General features: G+C 45.9%; 1 protein-coding gene across 1 annotated transcript in view; it reads right to left on the bottom strand.

Moving 5' to 3' along the window:
- Positions 1–24,129, bottom strand: part of LOC126100102 (leucine-rich repeat-containing protein 47-like) — a 122,776-nt gene that overhangs the window by 75,230 nt on the left and 23,417 nt on the right. Inside the window, exon 3 of the mRNA XM_049910617.1 lies at positions 2,674–2,838. Within this exon, the coding sequence (XP_049766574.1) occupies positions 2,674–2,838 (165 nt within the window). The remainder of the gene's footprint in view (positions 1–2,673; positions 2,839–24,129) is intronic.

The raw sequence follows: 24,129 nt of genomic DNA, 5'->3' as shown, positions 1-24,129 counted from the left end.
GTCCCGAGTTCGAGTCTCGGTCGGGCACACAGTTTTAATCTGCCGCCAGGAAGTTTCAGACGATTAATCAGATAAAAATGGGACCTGTAGTAACAAGAACAAATTCAGTTAAGCTCCAAAGTATTTATAAAATTATAATTGGAATTTAGAACAAAAAATCTTTACTCATAATATGTATAAAATACATTAACAAATCTTTATGATTGCCAAATGATGTTTTATCTGTGTACTGTAAAAGTTTCAGGTCTATCTCCATTTGTTTCTTTAGAAAGTGTACCTGAAGTTTGCCCATTTTAACATTTAAGTTCCATGGGAATTTCTTTGTGACTGTATCCCCTTAAGTTAAAGTGAAAAAAATCACAAAGCAACCAGAGGTAAGGCCAATGCCACAGAGTCATGGAAGAACCTTCAGAAACTGTAGCTTTCAAAACTTTCATGTAATCAATACTTAAGTACTGCCTGTCAGTCTGGGATCTGTACCAGATAAGACTTATACAGGAAATAAAGAAGATCCAAAGAAGAGCAGGGCATTTAATTACAGTTTCATTTAATAAGTGTGAAAACATCACAAAGGCACTCAACTGATGCTGTGGCAGACACTGCACGAGGCGTTCCGAGAGTGTACGTTCTTAGAAGAGTCAACGAATATATTGCTTCCTCTCAGGTGTATCTTGTGAAAGGATCATGTAAGTAACATTAGAAATTCAGGTTCACATGGAAGTTTATTAATAATCTTTTACCCCACAGACCATTTGAGACTCAAACAGGAAAGGGACAAGTGATAATGGTACACTATCTACCACCCACCACACGAAGTATAGATTTAGACATTTAACAGCCCAAACAGTTGTTGCATTGTCTTTGGTTGACCATGGTATCAGCCATAAGTGAAGAGGGCCCATAAAAAAGGGAGTTAGCAGTTTCAGTGGTGCGAGAGATGGCGTCCGACACCTCTACAAACCTCTTCGACTCAATCTGATGGAGAGAGATCAAAGGTGATGGTACAGATATACAATTGTCTGTTGGCCCTCTGGAGAGGTGAACATAGCAATTGATCTGTCAGGGGGTGAGAAGAAAGTGATAGGAGCACCAGAAAGTTGTCACTGGTGCAAAAATAGTCAATGACAATTGTAGTGAAGCCATGACATTTGAGGAAGAAATTTTAATGTGCCATGGGTGGGACAAAGAGGGTGGGAAACAAGGCTTCGTAACAGAACACAATGATTTTGGCTTTCTCAAGAAGCAAATCCTGCGAAGAGAGGATGACTCCTTTGGTGTCAATTTTTAAATGGCAGGCCTCAACATAGCAGTGAACCCTTCGCTCCAAGTTTTTACATAATTACTTCTGTGTCTGCCATGTTAAGCTCTGCTGAAAAATTTAGCCCTGCCTCATTTTCAGGCTTTTATGAGGTATTATGGTAACAGGCAGGACACCAAGTCTGTTACAAAAGAGTAACACTTGGGACTGGGAAAGATTCCCTGTTATAGTTAAGACAGAACACCTTGCAATTTACTGAAGAAAGACAATTCTCCAAATATATTTCCAACACACTGTACAAAGAAGAACAGCTTGTAGACCGAAAGAATCTTCTTTTGATTGGGTGCAAAACTGGAACTGAGGTGAGTACTTTTTGCAGTTTACTTTACTTTGCTTTTCTCAAAGAGTGTCAATGAGACTAAGTTCTTGGGGTCATGATGAAGCATTTATTTCCTATGTAGTTACAGGGCTACCATTGTACATATAACTCATGACTCCTTAACATGGACTGGATACCATGCTGGGTTTTGGCTACCTTCCCCCGCATGGCCTGCACTTACGTAAAATCTCTCTAAAAGTGAAGGTCAAACTCTTATGTGAAAACCAAAGATGAATTAACCAAAATAAGTGCTGTGAAATAAAGTGGAGAAAGCCATAATCAATGTCCTACAAAATAAGCTAAAGTGTCAACCTGTCCTACATGCTGTGTCTGAGAAGACAGTGTCAGAGAGGAAGCCTGCAGCACATGAAAGGAGGATATACTGCAATGACTCAGGGCCTACGGTCACCAAAGACGAATCCACGAAAGAGCTATGATCTCCCTGGAGAGTAAGAATATAAACTTCTGATGTGTGTTGCTACAGAAGAATACTGAATATTACTTGGGTAGGAAGGGTAACTAATTGGAGGCACTGAATTGAAATTGGGAAAAAAGTTTATGGCACAACTTGCCTACTAAAAGAAGGACTTGTATAATGGGACATATCCTGAGGTGCCAAGGAACAGTAAATTTGGTAATTGAGTAAAGTGGGAGGGTGAAAAATGTAGAGGGAGGTCTAAGCTTGACTATAGTTAGCAGGTTCAAGTGGATGCAGATGAAATAATTATGCAGAGATGATGATGTCTGCACAAGATGGACTACTACAGAAAGCTGCATCAAACCAGTCTTTGAAATGTGAACATCAACAATCACACTTTGTTACCTATGTTCATATTGTGTTATAACTGAGGACTCCATAATAAAAGTTAAGATAAGTTCACTACTCGGGCATATTTGATTTCAATGTAAACAATGTACAGGTTTGGCAGAAAAACAGTTGTACCATTAAAAATATGTAACAAAAAAGTGCATTAAGTCTAAACATTTTTACATCTGCATTTCACAAAAATATATACATATTCATCCTACCAGTTACCTGCATCTGAATGAACTTCTTAAATGAATCTGGTGTGAAGCTCAAATTTCTAACAATGCAGCAAACAATAAAAGGTCTAACAGATTTCACTCCATCAATTATCTTCACTGATGGTGTTGAATCAGATACGTGAATGACTTCCATCTTGTGACATAGTTGTTCAATCTGCAAAGATGATTAGAAAATTAATTACATCATACAGCATTACTTAAATTTCATGAAATATTCAAGGCATGCATACAAACACTGCACTATTAAAACATTGGGCATATCTACATCTACAATTGCGCACAGCAAATCAGTTAATCTATATCAGTTACCACTGATTAGTGAATACAGCCCAGGTAAAATTTACAGCCCAATTACTGCTGTACATGCTGCACTGCTTCAATTTCTTGTTCTTATTATGGTTCTTAAGCCATATACTCAAAGAACAATAACCACATCTACATTAACATAGCTGCTCTGCAACTGACACTTTAGTGCCTGGCACAGGGTTCATCAAACCACTTTCATTATTTATCATTCCACACTAACAGAGTTCAAGAAAAAATAACTTAAATCTTTCCGTGTGACCTGCGATTTATTTTATTACAATGATCATTACTCCCTATGTAGGTGGATGTCAACAAAATGTTTTCACATTGAAAGAAGTTGGAGACAAATGTCCTGAAAAGATCTCACCATAATGGATAGTGACATAACAATTGCCACCCCAATTTTCATATCCTATTGGTGACACTCTTCCCCCCCCCCCCCCCCTTTTCATGATAACGCAAATTGAGCTGCGCTTAGAATTTTTTGATGTGCTCTGTCAATGCTATCTGTTAAGAATCCCATACCGCACAGCAGTATGGGATCTTTCAAAAAGTTCCGGCACATTCATAATTTCGCGCCAATGGTATGTTGGAACAAAATGTGAGTGATATTGCTACAAACGCCTATGTTTATTATGTAACTGCTGGAAGCTTCATTATTGTATATCTGTTAGCTATTGTTCAGGGCTTTATTGAGTAGAAAATTGTGTTGCACATTTTGCAAATTTTGAGATGACAAGAGTTTGAGGAGCAATGTGACTGCATTTAATTTTGCATGAAATGTAAGAAAACCTTTACAGAGGCACACAAAATGATGTGGGAAGCCTATGGTGAGGAGTGCTTAAGTATACTCAGTGTTAAGAATGGTTCACGCAGTTTAAAAATGGACGGATGGAAGTTAAAGACTACCCTCATTCAGGGCACCCTTTGCAGTCTACCGATGATGCTAATGTCAGTAATGTTAATGAAATCATATGTGCCAATTGAAGACTGACTGACAGATTGTAACCTTTCAGTTGGATCATGACATGAAATCCTGACACAGCATCTTTGAATGCAACATGTTGATGCCACATTTGTCCCACGGCTCATGAGTCAAGACCAGAAAGACCTTTGCCTTACAAACAGTGAAGAGCTTTTGTATCACGGAAATGAGAATGAGATGTTCCTTTTGAGACTCCTAACTGGTGATAAGATGTGGATCTATGGTTGTGATGTTTGGACTAAGGTTCACTCTTCACAATGGGTTGGGAAAGGTCCTCTAAGACAAAAAGAGCTGGTCAGGTCAAGTCAAACATCAAAGCCACACTAATAATTTCCTTTGACTTTGAAGGATTAGTTCACCATCAATTTGTGCCACAGGGACCAAATTGTTAATCGATGGTACTATCGGGATGTGTTGCGATGCCTGCGAGAAGATGTGAGCAGGAAACAGTGTGAAGTGTCACAATAATGCACCCGCATGTTCATCCCTGTTGATGCTCAACTATCGCACAAAAAACGAAATCACTGTGCCGCCTCATCCTCCATACTCTCCAGACCTGGATCCTGCAGACTTTTTTTTAATTTTCAAAGCTGAAAACCCTGTTGAAATGACAGATTTGCAACGATAGAAGAGAGAAAAGCTTCGCGTGATCTACCAAGAGCCGTATCAAGACTGCTTCTGGAAGTGGAAATTGTGTTGGTAGAGGTGTATCAATTGTGGAGGAGATTATTTCAAATACCATGCACAATACGTAAAAGGTAAGTGAAGAAAAATTCTATGGACAATATTTTTGAATAGACTTCGTTCTCTAGCAGAGGATGGACAAGTGCAGTGTAGGCAGTCTAGTGGATTTGTTGCATCTTCTAAGTGTTCTGACAATAAAACAGTCTTTGGTTTCCCTTTCTCACCACATTACCTACATGACAGTTCCAATTTAAGGTACTCAAAATTGTTATTCCTAGATATTTAGAAACTGTGACCTTTTTGAAAGGAAATCACAAACCCAGTTGCATAATTGAGACAATTTTCCATAGGTATGCAGTTTAATTAGAAGCTGCCTGTGAGGAACAGTATCAAAAGCCTTTTGGAAATCTAAAAATACAAAATCAATCAGAGATCCCCAACGATAGCACTCATTAGAACATCGTGAGCTGCGGAGACTTAAGTGTGGCAAGAATACAGTTGGTCAGTGACCTGGAAACTGCTCGCTGAGTTAATACATATTAAAGTGTGGTCAATGGAGTCCCATTTAATAAAATGGAGGGCTCTGCTGACTGCTATCAGTTCTGCCATAAACACACTGGATGTTCCCAGCAATGAATGGCATTCCTTAGAGGCAGGAGATGTAAATGCAAATCCTATCTGATCCACAGTTTCAGTGCTGTCAGTGTAACAGATGATAGCATCCTGGAACTCTTGACCTGGACATAACAGACATTGAAAGGTCATGGGGGTGACAAAGACTAGGACTGTGGAAGAGATCAGTCCTACTCTGTGGCCTGGGCATCATCCCAGGGGAAGTGCATGAGAAAATAGTGGGAGCACAGTCTAGGGAGGGTAGATTGAGATCTGGGCAGAGGGAAGTGAGGTGTAATCCCATGTGGGTATCCGGATAACAAAGGTATGTGAAGAGAATGGGATATGTGGGATGATAAGGGAATTGGAGACCAAGAACTAGTGCCGTCAAATCTGAAGAGGGAAGATCTTTGCTTCAGCAAGAAAACTGTCTATGGGGCTAGTCAGAGAGGCACCAGTGGCCAGATCCATGCCACAGAGGTGTACTGGGGCTAGCAGTTTCAGAGTTTCAGAGCTAAAGGCATTGCTGAGCCATAAACCTGGCAACCGTAGTCCAGCCAGGACAAAACAAGGGCCCCGTAAATATGAATAACATTAGCAAGATTCCCACCCCAAGATGTATGGTCAAGGAAGCAGAGAGCATTAAACTTGCACATAGTGCTAGTCTTCATGTGATTGACATACAACAGTCAGGTCAGCTCTATCACAACGGATGCCCAAGGAACAGGTTAGGCATGTACAACTGCTGGCCAGTTATGTTGCACACATTCGTAGTTCCGCTGCACATCCAAATCACCGTCTCCTTTTCCCATCAACGGTGTTCATCTCTCACATCGGCGGCCCAGGTCAGGGCTTACAATTGCAGTTCGTGTCCAATCCCTTCTTTCCAAACTGGAGTTCTTGCCTTTACCACCTATACTTGAGGTCCATTCACTTACATCTATATGGTGTACATCTAGGGTGGGGTTTTGCCTGGACGTTTAACATGGCCCTAAGGACTCAGTCAACCCCGCAACTCCCCGCTGCCACTTCTTCTAGATTCTTGACATGTACCACGGCTACAAGTGTTTTACACCGACGGCTGATGGTCACGCCTATGTCCATGGAGGACATATTGAACAGCATTCCTTGCCCGATGGCTGTAGTGTTTTCACTGCCAAGCTGGTGGCTATATGTCGTGCTCTTGAGCACATCCGTTCATGCCCTGGGGGAGTCGTTTCTTCTATGTACTGGCTCCTTGAGCGGCCTACAAGCTATCAACCAGTGTTGCCCTCGTCATCCTTTGGTAGCAACCATCCAGGAGTCCATCTATGCCCTGAAATGGCCAATTCGTTCAATGGTGTTTGTCTGGACGCCAGGTAACATCGGAATCCCAGGAAACGAACTTGCAGACAGGCTGGCCAAACAGGATATGCGGAAACTGGTTATGGAGATCGGCTTCTCTGCAACTGACCTGCATTCAGTACTATGCCGCAAGGTTTTGCGGCTTTTGGGAGGTGAAATGGCATAACCTCAGCATGCACAAAAACCTACGTGCCATTAAGGAGACTACGAATGTGTGGCGGTCCTCCAAGCAAGTCTCTCACAGGGACTCTGTGGTTCTCTGCCGGCTCTGTATTGGCCACACTTCGGTGACACACAGCTACCTCCTCGGCCATGATGACCCACTTAAGTGTCTGTGCGGCGTCCAGCTGACAGTGGCCCATATATTGGTGAGCTGTCCTTGTTTGGTTGCCCTGCAACAGACTCTTCAGTCACCGGACTCACTGCCATTAATTTTAACTGACAATGGCTAATTTAGTTTTACGTTTTATACTTAATGGTAAGTTTTATCTTTCTATAAAAGTTTTTGCTCATGTACTTTGTCCCTTAGTGTTCTCCACTCTAATGCTTTTAGGGTGGATGTTTTAATGTGTCGCAGAGTGGTTAGTTTTTCCTTTTTATTCTCGTGGTTGGCCAGGCACGGTCATCTGCACTCTTGTTTTGACACCTTCTACCTGTTTCTTGCTTCTCTCTGTGGTTTTCTTTTCCTGTTTGGTCCATGGTAGTGTTGGTTGTCCTCATGTCGTTCTTATGGCTCTTCCTTTCTCCTGTTATTGTGCTGTAGGTCTCCTTTCTTTTCTTCTTTCCCTTGTGTAATTATTTTACCAGGAACAAGGGACTGATGACCTCATAGTTTGGTCCCTTCTCCCCCTCTGTTAAACCAACCAACCAACTCTCTTCATTGCCATCAATGGGCTAGTGACCTCTGTTGGGCTACTATTCAGATCTGTGTTGTATGGTGATGAGTTTTACATTTAGTAGAGCTCCCACTCAGTAGCCTCTCCTAAACACCAGTGCCTACATGCCATCTGGAAAACATCTGCAGGAACTCTTCCCCGTTGTTTGCAGTTCTCTCCTATAAAAAAAAGCAGGCCTCCACCAGGACGCTGGTCAGCAGACTCGTCCTAAAAGCTCCTGTCGCTAGGTGAACGCCACAGTGATGCACCGAGTCGAGCAAACGCAACGCTGAGAGTGCCACCGAACCATAAACCAGACACCCATCATCAATGCGGGATTGATCAAGGGCTCTGTAGAGCTGCAGCAGCGTAGAGCTACCTGCACCCCAGTTGGTGTTGCTCAGGCAGCGGAGAGCATTTAGGTGCTTCCGCTTAAGCTGACTAAGGTGAGGAAGCCAAGTCAATTGGGCATTGAAAACCAGTCCTAAGAATCTATGTCTCCACTACAGTGAGAGGATTGTCATTAAGGTAAAGTTCTGGTTTCGGATGAACGGTATGACACCGGCAGGAGTGCATAACACAGGACTTTGCGGCCGAAAACTGTGGGCTAGAGCCCATGACTGCACCTTATGGATGGTTCCCTGTAGGCGCCGCTCAACAACACCAGTGCTGGTGGAGCAGTACGAAACGCAGAAGTCGTCTGCATACAGAGAAGGTGCGACGAACAGCCCTACAGCTGCTGTAGACCATTAATAGCCACTAAAAATAGAGAGAGACTATACAGAGTCCTGCAGGACCCCATTCTCCTGGATATGGGAGGAACTATGGATGCACCAACTTGGACAAGGAAAGTACAAAGCGACAGGGCATTTTGGATAAAAATCGGGAGCAGGCCTCTGAGACCCCACCCATATAATGTGGCAAGGATATGATGTCGCCAGATGCCATATGCTTTTTGTAACTCAAAAAAGATTGCAACCAGGTGCTGGCGTCTGGAAAAGGCCATTCGAATGGCAGACCCTAGGGACACAAGATTATTGTGATAGAGTGACCCTGGCGGAAGCTGCCCTGACATGGAGCCTGTAGGCCACTTGACTCCAGGACCCAACCCAACCACTGACACACCATACGTTCCAGCAGCTTACAAAGAATGTTGGTGAGACTGATGAGCCAATAGTTAACCACATCACGTGGGTTCTTACTGGGTTTGAGCACCAGAATGATTGTGCTCTCCTGCCACTGCAATGGAAAGTCGCCATTGCACCAGGTCTGGTTGAAGATGACGAGATGTCACCTGTAGTCAGATGAGAGATGTTTAATAATCTGAATGTGGATCCAATCTGGCCCAGGAGCTGTGTCGGGGCAATTTACAAGGGTACTGAGGAGCTCCCACTCTGTAAATCTGTAAATGGGGCATTGTAGGATTCACTGTGGCATGTATTGAATGAGAGGACTTTCCCTTCCAGCTGCTGTTTGAGAGTGCAAAAGGCTGTGGGTACTTCTCTGATGCAGAGGCTCGAGCATAGTGCTCAGCAATCGCATTTGCATTGGAAGATATGTTAACACTGAGAACACCTGTTGGGGTCTGGTACCCAAATACACGTTTGATCTTTGCCTAGACTTGGGAAGGTGAAGTATGGCACCCAATGGTTGAGACTTATGTCTCCTGCTTCTGTCGTTTGATAAGTTGGTGAACACAGGCACAGAGCCATTTAAAGGCTATGAGGTGCTCCAGGCAAGGGTGCTGCTTATGCCGCTGTAGAGCTCGCCAACGCTCCTTAATTGCTTCAGCGACTTCCGGCAACCACCAAGGGACTGCCTTTCGCAGGGGGGCACCCTAAAGAGAGAGGCATCGTGTTTTCTGCCACAGAAACGATTGTTGTAGTCACCTACTCAACCATCATATCGATTTTAGGGTGTGAGGGAGATTCAACGGTGACAGCAGAGGTGAACGTTGACCAGTCCACCTTGTTTAAAGCCCATCTGGGCAGACATCCATGGGCCTGACGCTGGTGCAGTGACAGGAAGATGGGGAAGTGATCACTACCACACAGGTCATCATGTGCTCTCCAGTGGACAGATGGGAGAAATCCTGGGCTGCAAATTGATAAATCAATGGCCGAGTAACTACCATGAGCCACACTGAAATGTGTGGTGGCCCCAGTATTTAATAGGCAGAGGTCAAACTGAGACAGTACAGTTCTGACATCTCTGCTTCGGCCAGTAAGCACGGTGCCACCCCCACAAGGAGTTATGGGCATTAAAATCTCCCAAAAGTGGGAAAGATTTAGGGAGGTGATCAATTAGTGCAGTTAATACATTCACAGACACTGCACCATCTGGAGGAAGGTATACATTGCAGACAGTTATTTCCTTCGTCGTCATTCTGATAGCCACAGCTTCAAGAGGGGTTTGAAGGGGCACAGTTTCACTACAGACTGAGTTTAGGACATAAACGCAAACTCCACCTGACACACTATTATAGTCGATACAGTTCCTGTAGTATCCCTTATAGCCATGGAGGACAGGGGTCCGTATTGCTGAGAACCAGGTTTCGTGGAGAGCAACACAGAAAGCAGGTGTAGAGCATAACAGTTGCCGTAGCTCAGCCACGCACTGGACGAGGATGTCATTGTGGGACTGGGAAGGCATGGAACATTCAGTGAAGCAATTTACACCTTAGGATCACCTGCTGTCACCGACTTTTGCCTGAGCAGTCTATATCCATTGTGTCTGAGGGTCCAGCGAGATCTAGGTCCTCAGCGGACGCCAGAATCTCCATCTCATCTGCTGACGCAGAGGCAGAGCTGGTAGATAGCGGTGGTGTGGGTGCCACCACAATACCCTTGGTCTTGGAGATGATCATTTTGAATTTGTCTCACTGCTCCTTTGGTTTCCCTGGCTGGGAGGACTTCACTGTTTCAGTCTTCGGGACAGAGGATGAGTGTGAAGCCCTACAACCAGCTGCTTTTGGGCTCTTCCCACTAGCAGAAACCTGGGAATGGAGTGACCCATTCCTAGTGAGTGGAGCCGAATAAGACTTACGCTTCTCTGGCTCAGAAGTGGGGACTGATATCCCTGATGATGGTGGGGGGGGGGGGGGTTGCTCCCAAAGTAGATAGTGCAGCAGAAACAGGGAGGGAGGCGGCAGGTGTAGTCTTCTGGTTTTGAGAGGCAACAAGAATGCGAGGAACTGATGGGGGCAACAACTGTTCTATCGGCGGTGTAAGACGAGGTCATAGCCACAGGATGTAGGTGCTCAAATTTCTTCTTAGCCTCAGTGTAGGTCAGTCGGTCCAGGGTCTTATATTCCATGATTTTCCTCTCTTTCTGTAAAATCCTGCAATCTGGTGAGCAATATGAATGATGCTCTCCACAGTTGACGTAGATGGAAGATGGGGCACATGGAGTATTGGGACGAGATGGACATCCACAATCTCAACATGTGACGCTCTAAGTATAGCGAGAAGACAAATTGCCAAACTTCCAGCACTTCAAACACCACATCAGGGGAGGGCTATATGGCTTGACGTCACAGTGGTAGACCATCACCTTGACATTCTCGGGCAATGTGTCACCCTCGAAGTCCAAGATGAAGACACTGGTGGCAACCTGATTATCTCTTGGACCCTGGATGCGCCAGATGAAATGAACACTTCACTGCTCTAAACTGGCGCAGAGCTCATCGTCAGGCTGCAAAAGAAGGTCCCTGTGGAATATAACACCCAGGACCATATTTAAGCTCTTATGAGGCGTTTGTAATAGAAACATCCCCAACTTACCACAAGTGAGTAATGCCCATGACTGGGCAGAGGATGCTGTTTTTATCAAGGCTGACCCAGAGTGGATTTTGGACAAGCCCTCTACCTCCCCAAACTTTTCCTCCAAATGCTAAAAAAAACCAAGGCCTCATAGACATGAAATATTCCCCATCAACTCTTGTACATACGAGGTACCAGAGTGAATAAATTCCCTGCCATCCTTAGCCTGGCATTCCTCCCATGGCGCGACATGGGAGGGGAACGATTTGGGGTCATATTTCTTAGCATTTAAATTAGACTTTGCTTGCTTAGATACTGCTGGCAGCAGACCACCAGCAACAGATGACGTACCACACTTCATGGCGTGTCATCTGCCCTGATACCACTCACTCCAACCAGGGGCCCTCCCAACGGGCGCCACCCAGCCACAGCAAAGGCCACCTGGCAGGATGGCCATTGCTGGGAGTCCCAATGCCCCAGGGTGATGGGCATCTACTCGTTGGCATACGTGGGAAGTTAACAGCACATGCATCAGAAGAGCGATCCCTGTGTTGCCAGGGGGCCACAGCCAACAGGGTACATGGCGACCCCACCACAACGGACTGGCTACCATGCTGGATATGAGATGCTAAGAAGTCCATGGTCATCGGCAGCACAGAAAGCAACACTGCATAGTGCATGGTGGAAAACGCACCCAGGATGGTGTCGTTGCCCAAGAAATGGAGAATGAGCGGGACTGCAATACAACATCAAGAAAGTGGACTGAAGATCTCAATGCATTTCTCTTGGAAATGTTTGAAATAGAGAAGTGCTGACTAACCCGAAACAGCCAGTGGGATAAAAACCAATGAATAATAACAGTAGGGAGCCTCAATCTCCAGCTATGGAGAAAAAGTGAAATAAGGTGACACCAAGCAGAGTCTTATGCCTTTTGCAGATCAAAGAAGACTGTGTTAAGATTTTGGCATTTAGAAAAAGCCTGTCAGATGGGTGCTTCGAACTATAAACACATGGTCAATTGTGGATTGCCCCTCCAGGATAATATACCATTAGGGATACACAATGCCCCGAGATATGAGAACCCAGCATCATCTGTGGGCAACCATCCTTTCAAGTACAATGGTCAGGCTAATTGGCAGGTAACTGTTTAGATGATTGGGTTCTTTCCTGTCTTAAGGACTGGGACAGCTATGCTATTTTTCCATTATGAGAGACAAGCAGGTTGGAGCCCAATATGGTTGGACAACCTGAGATGTTGCCTTTGGGGAACATTCATGTTGTGGATCATCTGAATTGTGAATTGAATCAGGGCCTGTGGCTGTGTCTTGGGAATAGACAAGAGCCTGAAGTAGTTCCAGTCAGTGAGGGGGACCATTACACAATTCAAAGAGGTATACATCCCTACAGAGGACACACAGCACTCCCAGCGGGCGATGACACAATGGTCCTGATGATGGTAGCACAATTGATCAGAAAATCTACAGGATGTAGGTATTCATATTCCTTCCATGCTTCAATATATGACAAGTAGTCGGTAGATTTGTATTCCTGCATCTTCTGTTCTTTCTTGAAAACTGGGAAAATTTGTGAAAGTGGTGGCTGATGTTCTGCGCAGTTGATACACAAAGTTGGATGCTTGCAAGGACCGTCTTTGTGCTATGATCATCCAGTTACTGCATTTCAGATCCACCATGCAGTGGGATGGCATATGTGCAACCCGTAAACATGTGAAGCACATCATAGGTGGTGGGACATACGGTTTCTCATCACATCTGTACATCATGACATTAACTTTCTCCAGGAAGACAATCTCTTCAAAGGCTAAGATAAAGGTGCCTGTATACATAGGATTATCTTTGGGCCCTTTTGCACACTTCTGATAAAATGTACGCCTCGCCAATGGAGATTAGTCTGGAGCTCCTCATCTGTTTGGAATGTAATAGTTCTGTGGAAGTCTAGTTCTTGGACCATGTTCAAAGCTGTGTGTGGGTCAATGGTCACAGGTACGTCACCTAGATCACATGCTTCAAGAGCTGTAGCTTGGGCAGCAGAAAAAGTTTAATTAAATAACAAACCAGTTCACATTTTCCTACAGACAACTTCCCCAAATTTGTCTTCAATGTTTCCAACAAAAATAATGGCTTCTACAAAGTGAAAGTATCCCAATTAGCCCAAGTACATACCAAGAATTGGTTGAAGTGTTTCACACCCAGATGTCTGACTTGTCCCTCTTCCCACAGTGTAGCCATGGAATGAAATGTCGTGGAATCTTATCTCTCCGAGTTGGAATAGTCTTTTTGATATGAGAAGACTGCTGGGGCCCTGTGGCCAATAGCAGAAGAAAGTAATTTGCTTCATGTGCGAATCTCCCACTATGGTACTACCTACTCTGAACAGAGGGTCTCCCCATGGGTGCCACAGCCACTGCAATGATTACCTTGCCAGTAAACCATTGCCCAGAGGCCCCATGATCCAGCCATGATGGGCACAATCCTTGGCTTGCACGAGGATTTTCCATCTCAGGCACCAGGAGTGCAATCCCTTCATGGTCAGAGGCTAACACCATGCAGGTACTTTACGACCGCTCCCTCCATGCCCCCACCACAATGAAATGGCTACTATGCCAGGTTTTGAACATAGTTCCTTTGCTAGAAAGAAAGGGTGCAAAGAGAGAAATGGACAAAAAGTGGAATATACATGGGCAACCTTCCTTGCACGGCGCACACTTGCATAAAATTTGGAAGAGGAGGATCAAGTCAAACCCAACAAGTGTATCATACAGTTAAGAATGGTTGGTTGGTTGGTTGGTTGGTTGGTTGGATGATGACGATGGTGGTGGGTTTAGGTGAGGGGCACTCAACATCATGGCCATTAGTGCCCTGACAAAAAGTCAGCGTGCCTATCTCATGGGTGGGGACGTTCAGAGCAGTTTATAACACATTTACATCTCCCTCCATTCCCCACCAATTCAAGAATGAGGCCCAACAGTTCACAAAATTTCACCACTCATAACACTGGAATCAGTATCGACAAGGATGGCGGACAGATCTCCATCGAGAGTATATAAGACACATTGCCAAAATATGCTGAACTGCAAGTGGCACACCACAAACCTCCTAGAGTAGTGGATCCTCCCGCCGGAGGAGGATGCCATGTGTTAAAGGGCTGTGCCCAATGCAAAGCCTAGTAAGTAGAACATCCATCCACTGTGAGGTTGACAACGTCCACTATCCTTGTGTGATCAATCTGAGCAATCACAGTTTGTTTCCTGTCACCTTCAACAATTCAGTCTCCCACTGAAACATGAGGCATCTGTCAGAAAATGAGATGATCATAACAGACAAGAAACCTTGTCAGTGATGTTAGAATTCTCTCAAGTGCCATAATAACGCCATATAATTCTGCATCATAATTTGTAAATTGTTCTGGAAGACACAGTTTAAAAACCCTGATTGGTTTGGAGCAAAACAGACTGAGCTGTAAGGTTATCAATCCCTCCATCCATAAAATGGCAAACCACAAATGGTTGTATAAGGAAATAAGCGAAAGGCAAATCTTGGAAAGCCTAAGTGTAAGACAATAAAAAAGCAGAGATAAAAGAGCAGAAAAAAGACAGCACAGATAAATCGTTAAAAGATCAGTCAAGATAAGACATTAAAACCAGGAAATGAAAAACAACAAACAGAATAAAAAGATGGAATGGGTAAGGCCAGGCTGGTGTACCAAGCAAAGACCAACGAGGGATTTCAGAGGGGGGAGGAGGAGCAGGAGAGTTTTTTTTTTTTTTTTTTTTGGGCGCACAACTTCAATGGTCATTAGCGCCCTGACGACGTTAAGAATGCACCGCGAGGCACAAGTTTAAAACAACAACTAAAAGGGAAAACACAATAAAAGACAGACTGACAGGCATAGGATTAAAAAACAGCATCATCAAATGTCCTTAGTGAGGTTTGTCAAATTGATAAAACAAAGAACACGAGCAGCTGCTCGTGGGTCATCCTCTAAAACGGCATCTAAAGTACATGGCAGGTTAAGATCAAGACGCAGTGCGTTAAAATCCGGACACGACATTAAAATGTGGCGGACCGTCAGCAATTGCCCTCATGGGCAGAACGGCGCCGGCGCAGCCGTCAGCAGATGGCGATGGCTGAACCGGCAGTGTACAATTCTTAACCGGGCCAAAACTACCTCCTCCCGCCCAGAAAGGCGTGAGGAGGACGTCCAAGCCACGGGAAGAGGTTTTAAGGCCCGAAGCTTGTTGTCTGTAAGTGCAGCCCAATCGGCGTGCCACAGCGATAAAATGCGCCGACAAATGACCCTGCTAAAATCTGACGAAGGGACACAACAAGAAGCTGTCTGAGGCTGGAGGACCGCAGCCTTGGCCGCGGCATCTGCAGCTTCGTTCCCAGGGATACCGACATGGCCAGGAACCCACATAAAGCTAACCGGAGAACCGACGTCCACCAGCTGCCAAAGAGAGCGTTGGATCCGGTGCACGAAAGGGTGAACCGGATACGGATCACTGAGGCTCTGGATGGCGCTCAGGGAATCAGAGCAGATGACATACGCAGAATGTCGGTGGTGGCAGATGTAAAGAACAGCCTGGTAGAGGGCAAAGAGCTCAGCTGTGAAGACCGAACAATTGTCGTGGAGCCGGTATTGGAAACTTTGTGCCCCGACTATAAAGGAACACCCGACCCCGTCATTGGTCTTAGAGCCATCTGTATAAATGAAAGTCATGTTGATAAACTTCGAACGAAGTTCCAAAAAACGGGAGTGGTAGACCGAACCGGGGGTAACCTCTTTTGCGAGCGAGCTGAGGTCAAGGTGAACGCGGACCTGAGCCTGGAGCCAAGGTGGCATGTGGCTCTCGCCCACTCAAAAGGTTGCAGGGAGTGAAAAATTAAGGTGTTGAAGGAGGCGACGAAAGCGAACGCCAGGGGGTAGCAGGGCAGAGACATACAACCCGTATTGACGGTCGAGAGAGTCGTCAAAAAAGGAACGATAAGACGGATGGTCGGGCATTGACAGTAGCCGACAGGCATACCGACAAAGCAGTATATCGCGCCGGTAGGTGAGTGGCAATTCGCCAGCGTCAGCATGAAGACGCTCTCCGATCGCAAGTCGTAAACCCCGATGTTGTATGGAGTTGAGGCGGCGTAAGATGGATGGCCGTGCAGAGGAGTATACGAAGCTCCCATAATCCAGCTTGGAGCGGACGATTGACCGATATAGACAAAGTAGGACGGTTCGATCCGCTCCCCACGACATACCACTGAGAACACGGAGGACATTTAAAGAACAGGTACAACGGGCGGCCAAATATGACACATGTGGAGACCAGCTAAGTTTCCTGTCAAATGTAAGGCCTAAAAATTTGGTTGTCTCCACGATTGGGAGAGCAACGGGTCCGAGTCTTAAGGACGGTGGGAGAAACTCTTTGTAGCGCCAGAAGTTAATACAGACCGTCTTCTCGGCAGAAAACTGAAGCCATTGGCGACACTCCAGGAGTAAAGACGGTCAAGAGAACGCTGAAGACAGCGCTCCAGGACACGTGTACACTGCGCGCTGCAATAGATGGTAAAATCGTCCACGAAAAGGGAGCCTGATACATCAGCTGGGAGGCAATCCATTATTGGATTGATCGCGATGGCGAAGAGAGCGACGCTCAAAACTGAGCCCTGTGGCACCCCATTCTCCTGGCGAAAGGTGTCGGACAGGACAGAACCCACACGTACCCTGAACTGTCGATCCATTAAAAAGGAACAAATAAAAAGAGGGAGGCGACCGCGAAGGCCCCATGTATGCATGGTGCGGAGAATGCCCGCCCTCCAACAGGTGTCTTAAGCCTTCTCCAAATCAAAGAACACAGCCGCGGTCGGGCGCTTCCGCAAGAAGTTATTCATAATGAAGGTCGACAAGGTAACCAGATGGTCAACAGCAGAGCGGCGTCTACGAAATCCACATTGTACGTTTGTAAGTAGGTGTCGAGACTCTAGCAGCCAAACCAATCGAGAGTTAACCATTCGCTCCATCACTTTACAGACACAGCTGGTAAGCGAGATAGGTCGATAACTGGAAGGCAAGAGCTTGTCCTTCCCCGGCTTAGGAATCGGGACAACAATAGACTCGCGCCAGCATGCGGGAACATGTCCCTCAATCCAGATGCGATTGTATGTACGAAGAAGAAAACCTTTACCCGCAGGAGAAAGGTTCTTCAGCATCTGAATATGAATAGAATCAGGCCCTGGAGCGGAGGACCGTGATCGGCCAAATGCGGTTTCGAGTTCCCGCATGGTGAATGGTGCATTATAACTTTCACAATTCGAGGAGCGGAAGTCAGGTGGCCTAGCCTCCTCTGCCTGTTTGCGGGGGAGGAAGGCAGGGTGGTAATGAGCGGAGCTCGAAACCTCTGCGAAAAAGCGGCCGAAGGCATTGGAGACAGCCTCAGGGGCCACAAGGACTTCATTCGCGACTTTCAAGCTAGAAACTGGTGAGTGGATCTTTGTGCCAGATAGCCGGCGCAGGCTACCCAAGACAACAGAAGGAGTAAAACTGTTGAAGGTGCTTGTGAAAGCAGCCCATCTGGCTTTCTTGCTTTCTTTAATAATACGACGACACTGAGCACGTAATCGTTTATAACTGATACAATTCGCCACTGTAGGGTGGCGTTTAAAGGTACGTAAAGCACATCAACGAGCACGTAAAGCGTCTCTACACGCTGTGGACCACCAGGGGACCGGTACGCGACGTGGGGAAGAAGTAGGGTGAGGGATGGAATATTCAGCAGCAGCGAGAATGACTTCCGTGAGGTGTGCGACCTGACGATCGCAGCTTGGGAAGGTTTGATCCTGAAAGGTCGCCCTGGAAGAGAAGAGCCCCCAGTCTGCCTTGGAGATGGTCCAACTAGAGGAGCACGGAGAGGGAGTATGCTGCAGGAGATGGATAACACACGGGAAGTGGTCGCTCGAATATGTATCAGCAAGTGCATACCACTCAAACCGGCGTGTAAGTTGGGGAGTACATATAGAGAGGTCTAAATGGGAATAGGTGTGAGATGTGTCCGAAAGAAAAGTAGGGGCGCCAGTATTGAGGCAGACAAGACTGAGCTGGTTGAAAAGGTCTGCTAACAAGGAGCCCCTCGGGCAGGATGCTGGAGAGCCCCAAAGGGGATGGTGGGCATTGAAGTCTCCAGTTAACAAAAATGGTGCAGGTAGCTGAGCAATAAGTTGCATCATGTCAGCCCTGGTAACGGCAGATGACGATGGAGTGTAAACGCTACAAATGGAAAATGTAAAAGTGGGGAGAGTAATGCGGATGGCAACTGCCTGCAGGCCGGTGTGCAACGTGATGGGATCGTAGTAAATATCATCCCGGACCAGCAACATAACCCCTCCATGAGCTGGGATACCTACCACAGGGGGTAGGTCAAAACGCACAGAGGTGTAGTGTGCCAAGGCAATTTGATCGCATGGGCGTAGCTTCGTTTCCTGGAGGGCTACGACGAGCGGACGGTGCAAGCGGAGCAGCAACTTCGAATCCTCTCGGTTGGAGTGAATGCTGCGAATATTCCAGTGAATTATTGTCATCGTAAGAAAAAGAAAAAGATGAAAGAAGGGGGTCACCTCGAAGGCCACTGAGGGCCTGGCTTCGAGCAAGCACTGCCGCCGCTATCAGTAGGCAGACAGTCATCGTCCATTGGGTCTATAAGTTCATCGGCCATCTTGGGAGGATGGCCGGGAGGGGGAGCTTCCTCCGCCGGTGAACGGCCAGATGTTCGGCGGCCAGGCGAAACGGATGACGGCCTGGGGCGGCAACCGCTGGGTGGCGCAGGAGAAGAAATGCGCCATGGCGGAGAAGGAGAACTGTGCTTCCTATGAGCCTTCTTGGAAGGACGTTTGGTGGAAGTACCGGTCGAAGGCTGGGAGGTCGAGGTACGTAGGAAGTCTGCACGGGATGGTTCCTTCTTGAAGGCCCGTGCATCTGACTTCGGGGTCTTCGTCTTAGCAGAAGCTGATGAAGGGGCTGGTGTCTGTGGGGTGATGGGAGGAAGAGGAGACGTCGACCGCGCGATCTTAGCACTGGCCAAACGGACGACCGTGGTGCTGAAGGTCAGATCGCATGTCTGGGTAGGCCGAGGAGAGGCGAGGACAGTACTGTATTTCCCCGCTGGGAGCAGCGCGGGCTTCCTACTAGCCAATAGCTTGCGAGCAGCCGAGGTGGACACTTTCTCTTTGACCCGAATTTCTTGGATACAGCGTTCTTCCTTATAGACAGGACAGTCGCGGGAGGATGCGGCATGGTCACCCTGACAGTTCACACAACGAGGAGACGGAGGTGGACAGTCACCCTCATGGGCATCCCTGCCACTAGTGACACATTTAGCCGCATTGGAACAAGACTGTCGAGTGTGATTGAAACGCTGACACTGGTAGCAGCGCGTAGGTGTCGGGACATAGGGGCGAACAGAAATAACCTCGTAGCCCGCCTTGATGAGCGATGGCAGCTTAACACTATCGAAGGTCAAGAAAAGTGTCCGGGTCGGTACAAGGTCATTGTTGACCTTTTTCATGACCCTATGGACAGCCGTCACGCCCTGCTCAGCGAGGAAAGATTGAAGCTCCTCATCAGTCAATCCGTCGAGGGAGCTACTATAGACTACACCACGAGACGAATTCAAAGTTCGGTGGGCCTCCACCCGGACAGGGAACGTGTACAGGAGTGTGGCCCGAAGCAGCTTTTGTGCCTGAAAGGCACTCTCAGTTTCTAGTAATAAGGTACAGTTACGCAACCTGGTACAAGATTTGACAGATCCGGCTATGGCATCGACGCCCTTCTGGATAACGAAAGGGTTGACAGAGGAAATATCCTTTCCGTCCTCAGATCGAGAAATGACGAGGAACTGTGGGGCAGGCGGTAGTACTTTTGTCACTGTTGGCTGGTCACGTTTCCGTTTTTGGGTCGAAGTCGAGAGAGATGGAGTAGAATCCATTGCGGAGGAATCCCCCATGATTGCCAGCGTCTCCGACGGCGCGCTCCTTCCTTGTGGGGACCCTCTCAGAGGGCACTCCCGCCTTAGGTGAATGTTTACACCTCAGGTCACACCTCCCGAGAAACAGACGGAGGGACCAATCGGCATGGTCAGAAGGTATCAGCTCAGGTAATCACCCCTCCCCGGGCCTGGCCTTTACCAGGGGGTTTGTGCGTGCCGTACATGTCTACCCAGGGCGGGGAATTACACGTTACCCCGTCACCGGCTACGCTCTGAACCGCGTGGGTCGGCCTTCAGGCACGCACAGGGAAGAAGGAAGAAGAGGAAAAAAAAGAGAGAGAGAGGGAGAAAGAGGACAGACTGTCTCAAACGCCGAGGCGGAGACCAGAGAAGGCAAGGAGAAGAAGGCAATGAGAAGGCAAGGAGAAGAAGGCAATGAGAAGGCAAGGAGAAGTCAAGGGAAAGAGTAAGGAAGACAGTGAGGTGGAGAAGAGCAAAGAAAGGAACCAACAAAAGGAAGGAAGAAACGAGAAGTGAAAAACCAAAAAGACCACAATCATAGGTCGTGAAACCGTCCGTCTCCAGACGCAGGCGCTAACTACCTCCGTGAGGGGGATGGACTCCTTTTAGTTGCCTCTTACGACAGGCAGGAATACCTCGGGCCTATTCTAATCCCCGGACCCGCAGGGGGGGGAGCAGGAGAGGGGTGCTCCACCAAACCCTCAGGGGGTCAATGAGGCCAGAAAAAGTCCTATCTTACAGTGATGAACAGAAACCACCTTCGGTGGTAAAACTTAACACCAGAACAGCTGCTTTGGCGTTGTCTACTAGCAACTGAAGGAGCGTGTCGGGAAGATTAAGATGCAGCCTCAAAGCAGCCACATTACGACAATCTATGAGTATGTTAAGCCACCATCAGGCTTTTTCTGCCTTTTTAAATACATATTGTTTTGCATTTATTTTTGGTGGGTTTGGATGTTTTGGTACTCAGTCTCACTGTAATGAGTTTGTGGTGACTAATCCCTATATTCATCGTGATGATCCCTATTTGCTCAGGATTATTTGCTGCCCAGAGGTCAAGCATGTTTCCACAACCATTTAAACTCCAAGTGAGCTCCTGAACTAATTGTTCATAACAATTTTCAAAGAAAGCATTTAGTGCAATTAAGGGTGACATTTCATGCCTACCACCAACTTTGAACAAATGGTTCAAATGGCTCTGAGCACTATGGGACTCAACTGCTGTGGTCATTAGTCCCGTAGAACTTAGAGCTACTTAAACCTAACTAACCTAAGGACATCACACACACCCATGCCCGAGGCAGGATTCGAACCTGGGACCGTAGCAGCAGCGCGGCTCCGGACTGGAGCGCCTAGAACCGCACGGCCACCGCGGCCAGGTAACTTTGAACAGGTATTTTTGCCAACATATCAAGTTTATATTGAAGTCGCTATCAAATATTGTATGAGTGGGGTACCTATTTGAAATGAGACTCCTTTTTTCTTTGAACTGTTCAGCAACTGTGTGATCTGAGTCAGGAGGTTGATAAAAGGAACCAATTATTAATTTATTCTGGCTGTCAATTATAAGCTCTGCCCATACAAACCCACAGGATCTATCTAATTTCGCTAAAACTCAGACAGCTACTACCAGCAACAAAGACACCACCAAACGATACATAAGGACAGGTTTATAGAATTTTAAAAAGAACAACAACAACAACAACATGGTACATGTCTTTCCTCCAGCATGTCTCACTTTAAACTTATCTCTGGTGTGGACAAACTGGACAATTTCACCTACATCATGTAACCAAACATCTTTACACATCTACTGCTATTCGTTTCAAAGAATTTTCATATAACTGACAGCATGTACGACTTCCCTCCTGTGTTTAATCCTAGAGAGAAGCTTCCAAGATAGTTTTGGTAAACAACAGGTGGAGGGGCAGGGAGGGCGGGGGAGGGAGACAATGATACGATACTTTCAATTCATCCTGAAGCACATTAAGCAAGTGTGCACCAATTGCTCCAAGTTATTTTTCACATGTCTGATCGAATTCAGGTTGGACTCTGGCGCGTTAGTCCAGTAGCTGCACCTGATTTTCATAAAACCATGGCTTTTGGATAGGAGTTGCTTTATGCTTATACAGCAAATATCATTTCAAATCATTTCCACAAACTTCACATAATTTCACTGGGCCACAAAACTTTTATGTTAACACCAGTTGAAATGCATCTACCAACCACAATGACTGCATCATACAACATAACTCCCAAGACCTCATTCCTTTACTCTACATACAATGGTGTTTGTGACACTCCCAGCAATGCCACACATCAGTTTATGTGATTAACAGCATTGAGATAGTATAAACACTAGATTGTAGATCTACAGCTTCTGGACACTGTTCTGTTATCGACTTCTCTACAAGTAAAAACTGAAGTCCTCTGCTACAGCAGACAAGAATTTCTGGCAATTTGCCCATAATTTATGATTCACATTTCTGTTTCACTTACTGGGTTTAGTACTTTGGTGACAGCTATATCTAACATCACTGACAGTTTACTGGGCCACGTGTAATCCCTATAAAATCTAGAGGCACCTTAGGATCTGCACCATTCACAGGATAAAGCCATTAGAGATATAGAACAAGCAGTGATTGGACAGATGTTTCAAAGTAACTACCCTGATGAAATATTATAAGCTAAATCTGGGAGGCTGGATGGAAATTTCAACCCTACTACCACAGAACGAAAGTTCCGTGTGGTAACAACTGTACCACTTCACTCACTAATGCACCATTCTTGCTCACACAGTTCTCTGTTGTCTCTCTAAAGTCTAAACAGCTAATGTTAGCACACTGTACCTGTACTAATATACATTTGAATGCATTGCCCAATGTATCTCTCAGTGAGCTAAAGGGACATCTTAAAATGTGTGGACACAGGCTGCAAATATATGCATTATGGTACATTTACTTATGAGAAAAACCTTATTACCTGCAAGACCTTTTTATCTTTGAACTGTCTTGCCTTCAGGTGCAACAAATAAACAAGTTTATATTTTTTCTTTAAAACAATTCATATTATTTACCACATCATTTTTCTATTACTTCTACTTCAGTAGCTCTACAGCCCTTGGTGAGCCTTTTCTATTACATGAACAGCAGGATTTCTACAAAATTCCTCTAAGGCATGTCTGAAGCACCTTTATCTTTATTTTCCCCCCTCCAGAATATATAAGTAAACAATTCCGTAGTGTGCATTGGAAGAATCTTAGCACTTTGAGGGCACTGCAGGCACCACTGCTGAAAAATGAATGAACTTACACAATTGTCTTTTCTCATACAGAGCTAGTCTTAAAAGACAGACTGTTTGACAATAACTTAGTTACATCATCTCCTTGATCTTGTGGTTTGTGGAAGGCAGTATGGCGATTTCAGGTTCGGTCACCGGTAACCATGTAAACAATTTATTTTCTTTTTTCTGACATGGAAGTTTACACCATTTCTGCTAGAGATGATTGAAGATCCTCAATATAGGGTGCAGACAATTTCTAGCACATTAATACTGCAACTATGTTGACGTACTCCATTTATCTCAAAACCCTGCATCTACTCACACAATATGCTGTATGTGGTACCTTGTTTACTGCACATCAGTGCAGTCTCTTGAGTCTTCCAAAACAAAAACAAAAAACATGCATTAATAGCAATACTTTGATATTTATTTGAATGTCAGGAGGCAGAAACCCAACCATAACAAAAAAAGTAGCATCCCTATTCCACACAGACCCCCCCCCCCCCCCCCCTCAAGAATTAGCAGTTGAGACAAGCATAAAAGTATCTCAATGCTGGAAAACAAACATTGATCATGTGGTTTG

This window comes from Schistocerca cancellata, chromosome 9, assembly GCF_023864275.1.
Source record: "Schistocerca cancellata isolate TAMUIC-IGC-003103 chromosome 9, iqSchCanc2.1, whole genome shotgun sequence".
In the NCBI taxonomy this organism is placed as follows: Eukaryota; Metazoa; Arthropoda; class Insecta; order Orthoptera; family Acrididae; genus Schistocerca; species Schistocerca cancellata.
The sequence above is the reverse complement of the archived record's forward strand: the minus strand, read 5'-3'. Positions and strand labels throughout refer to the sequence as shown.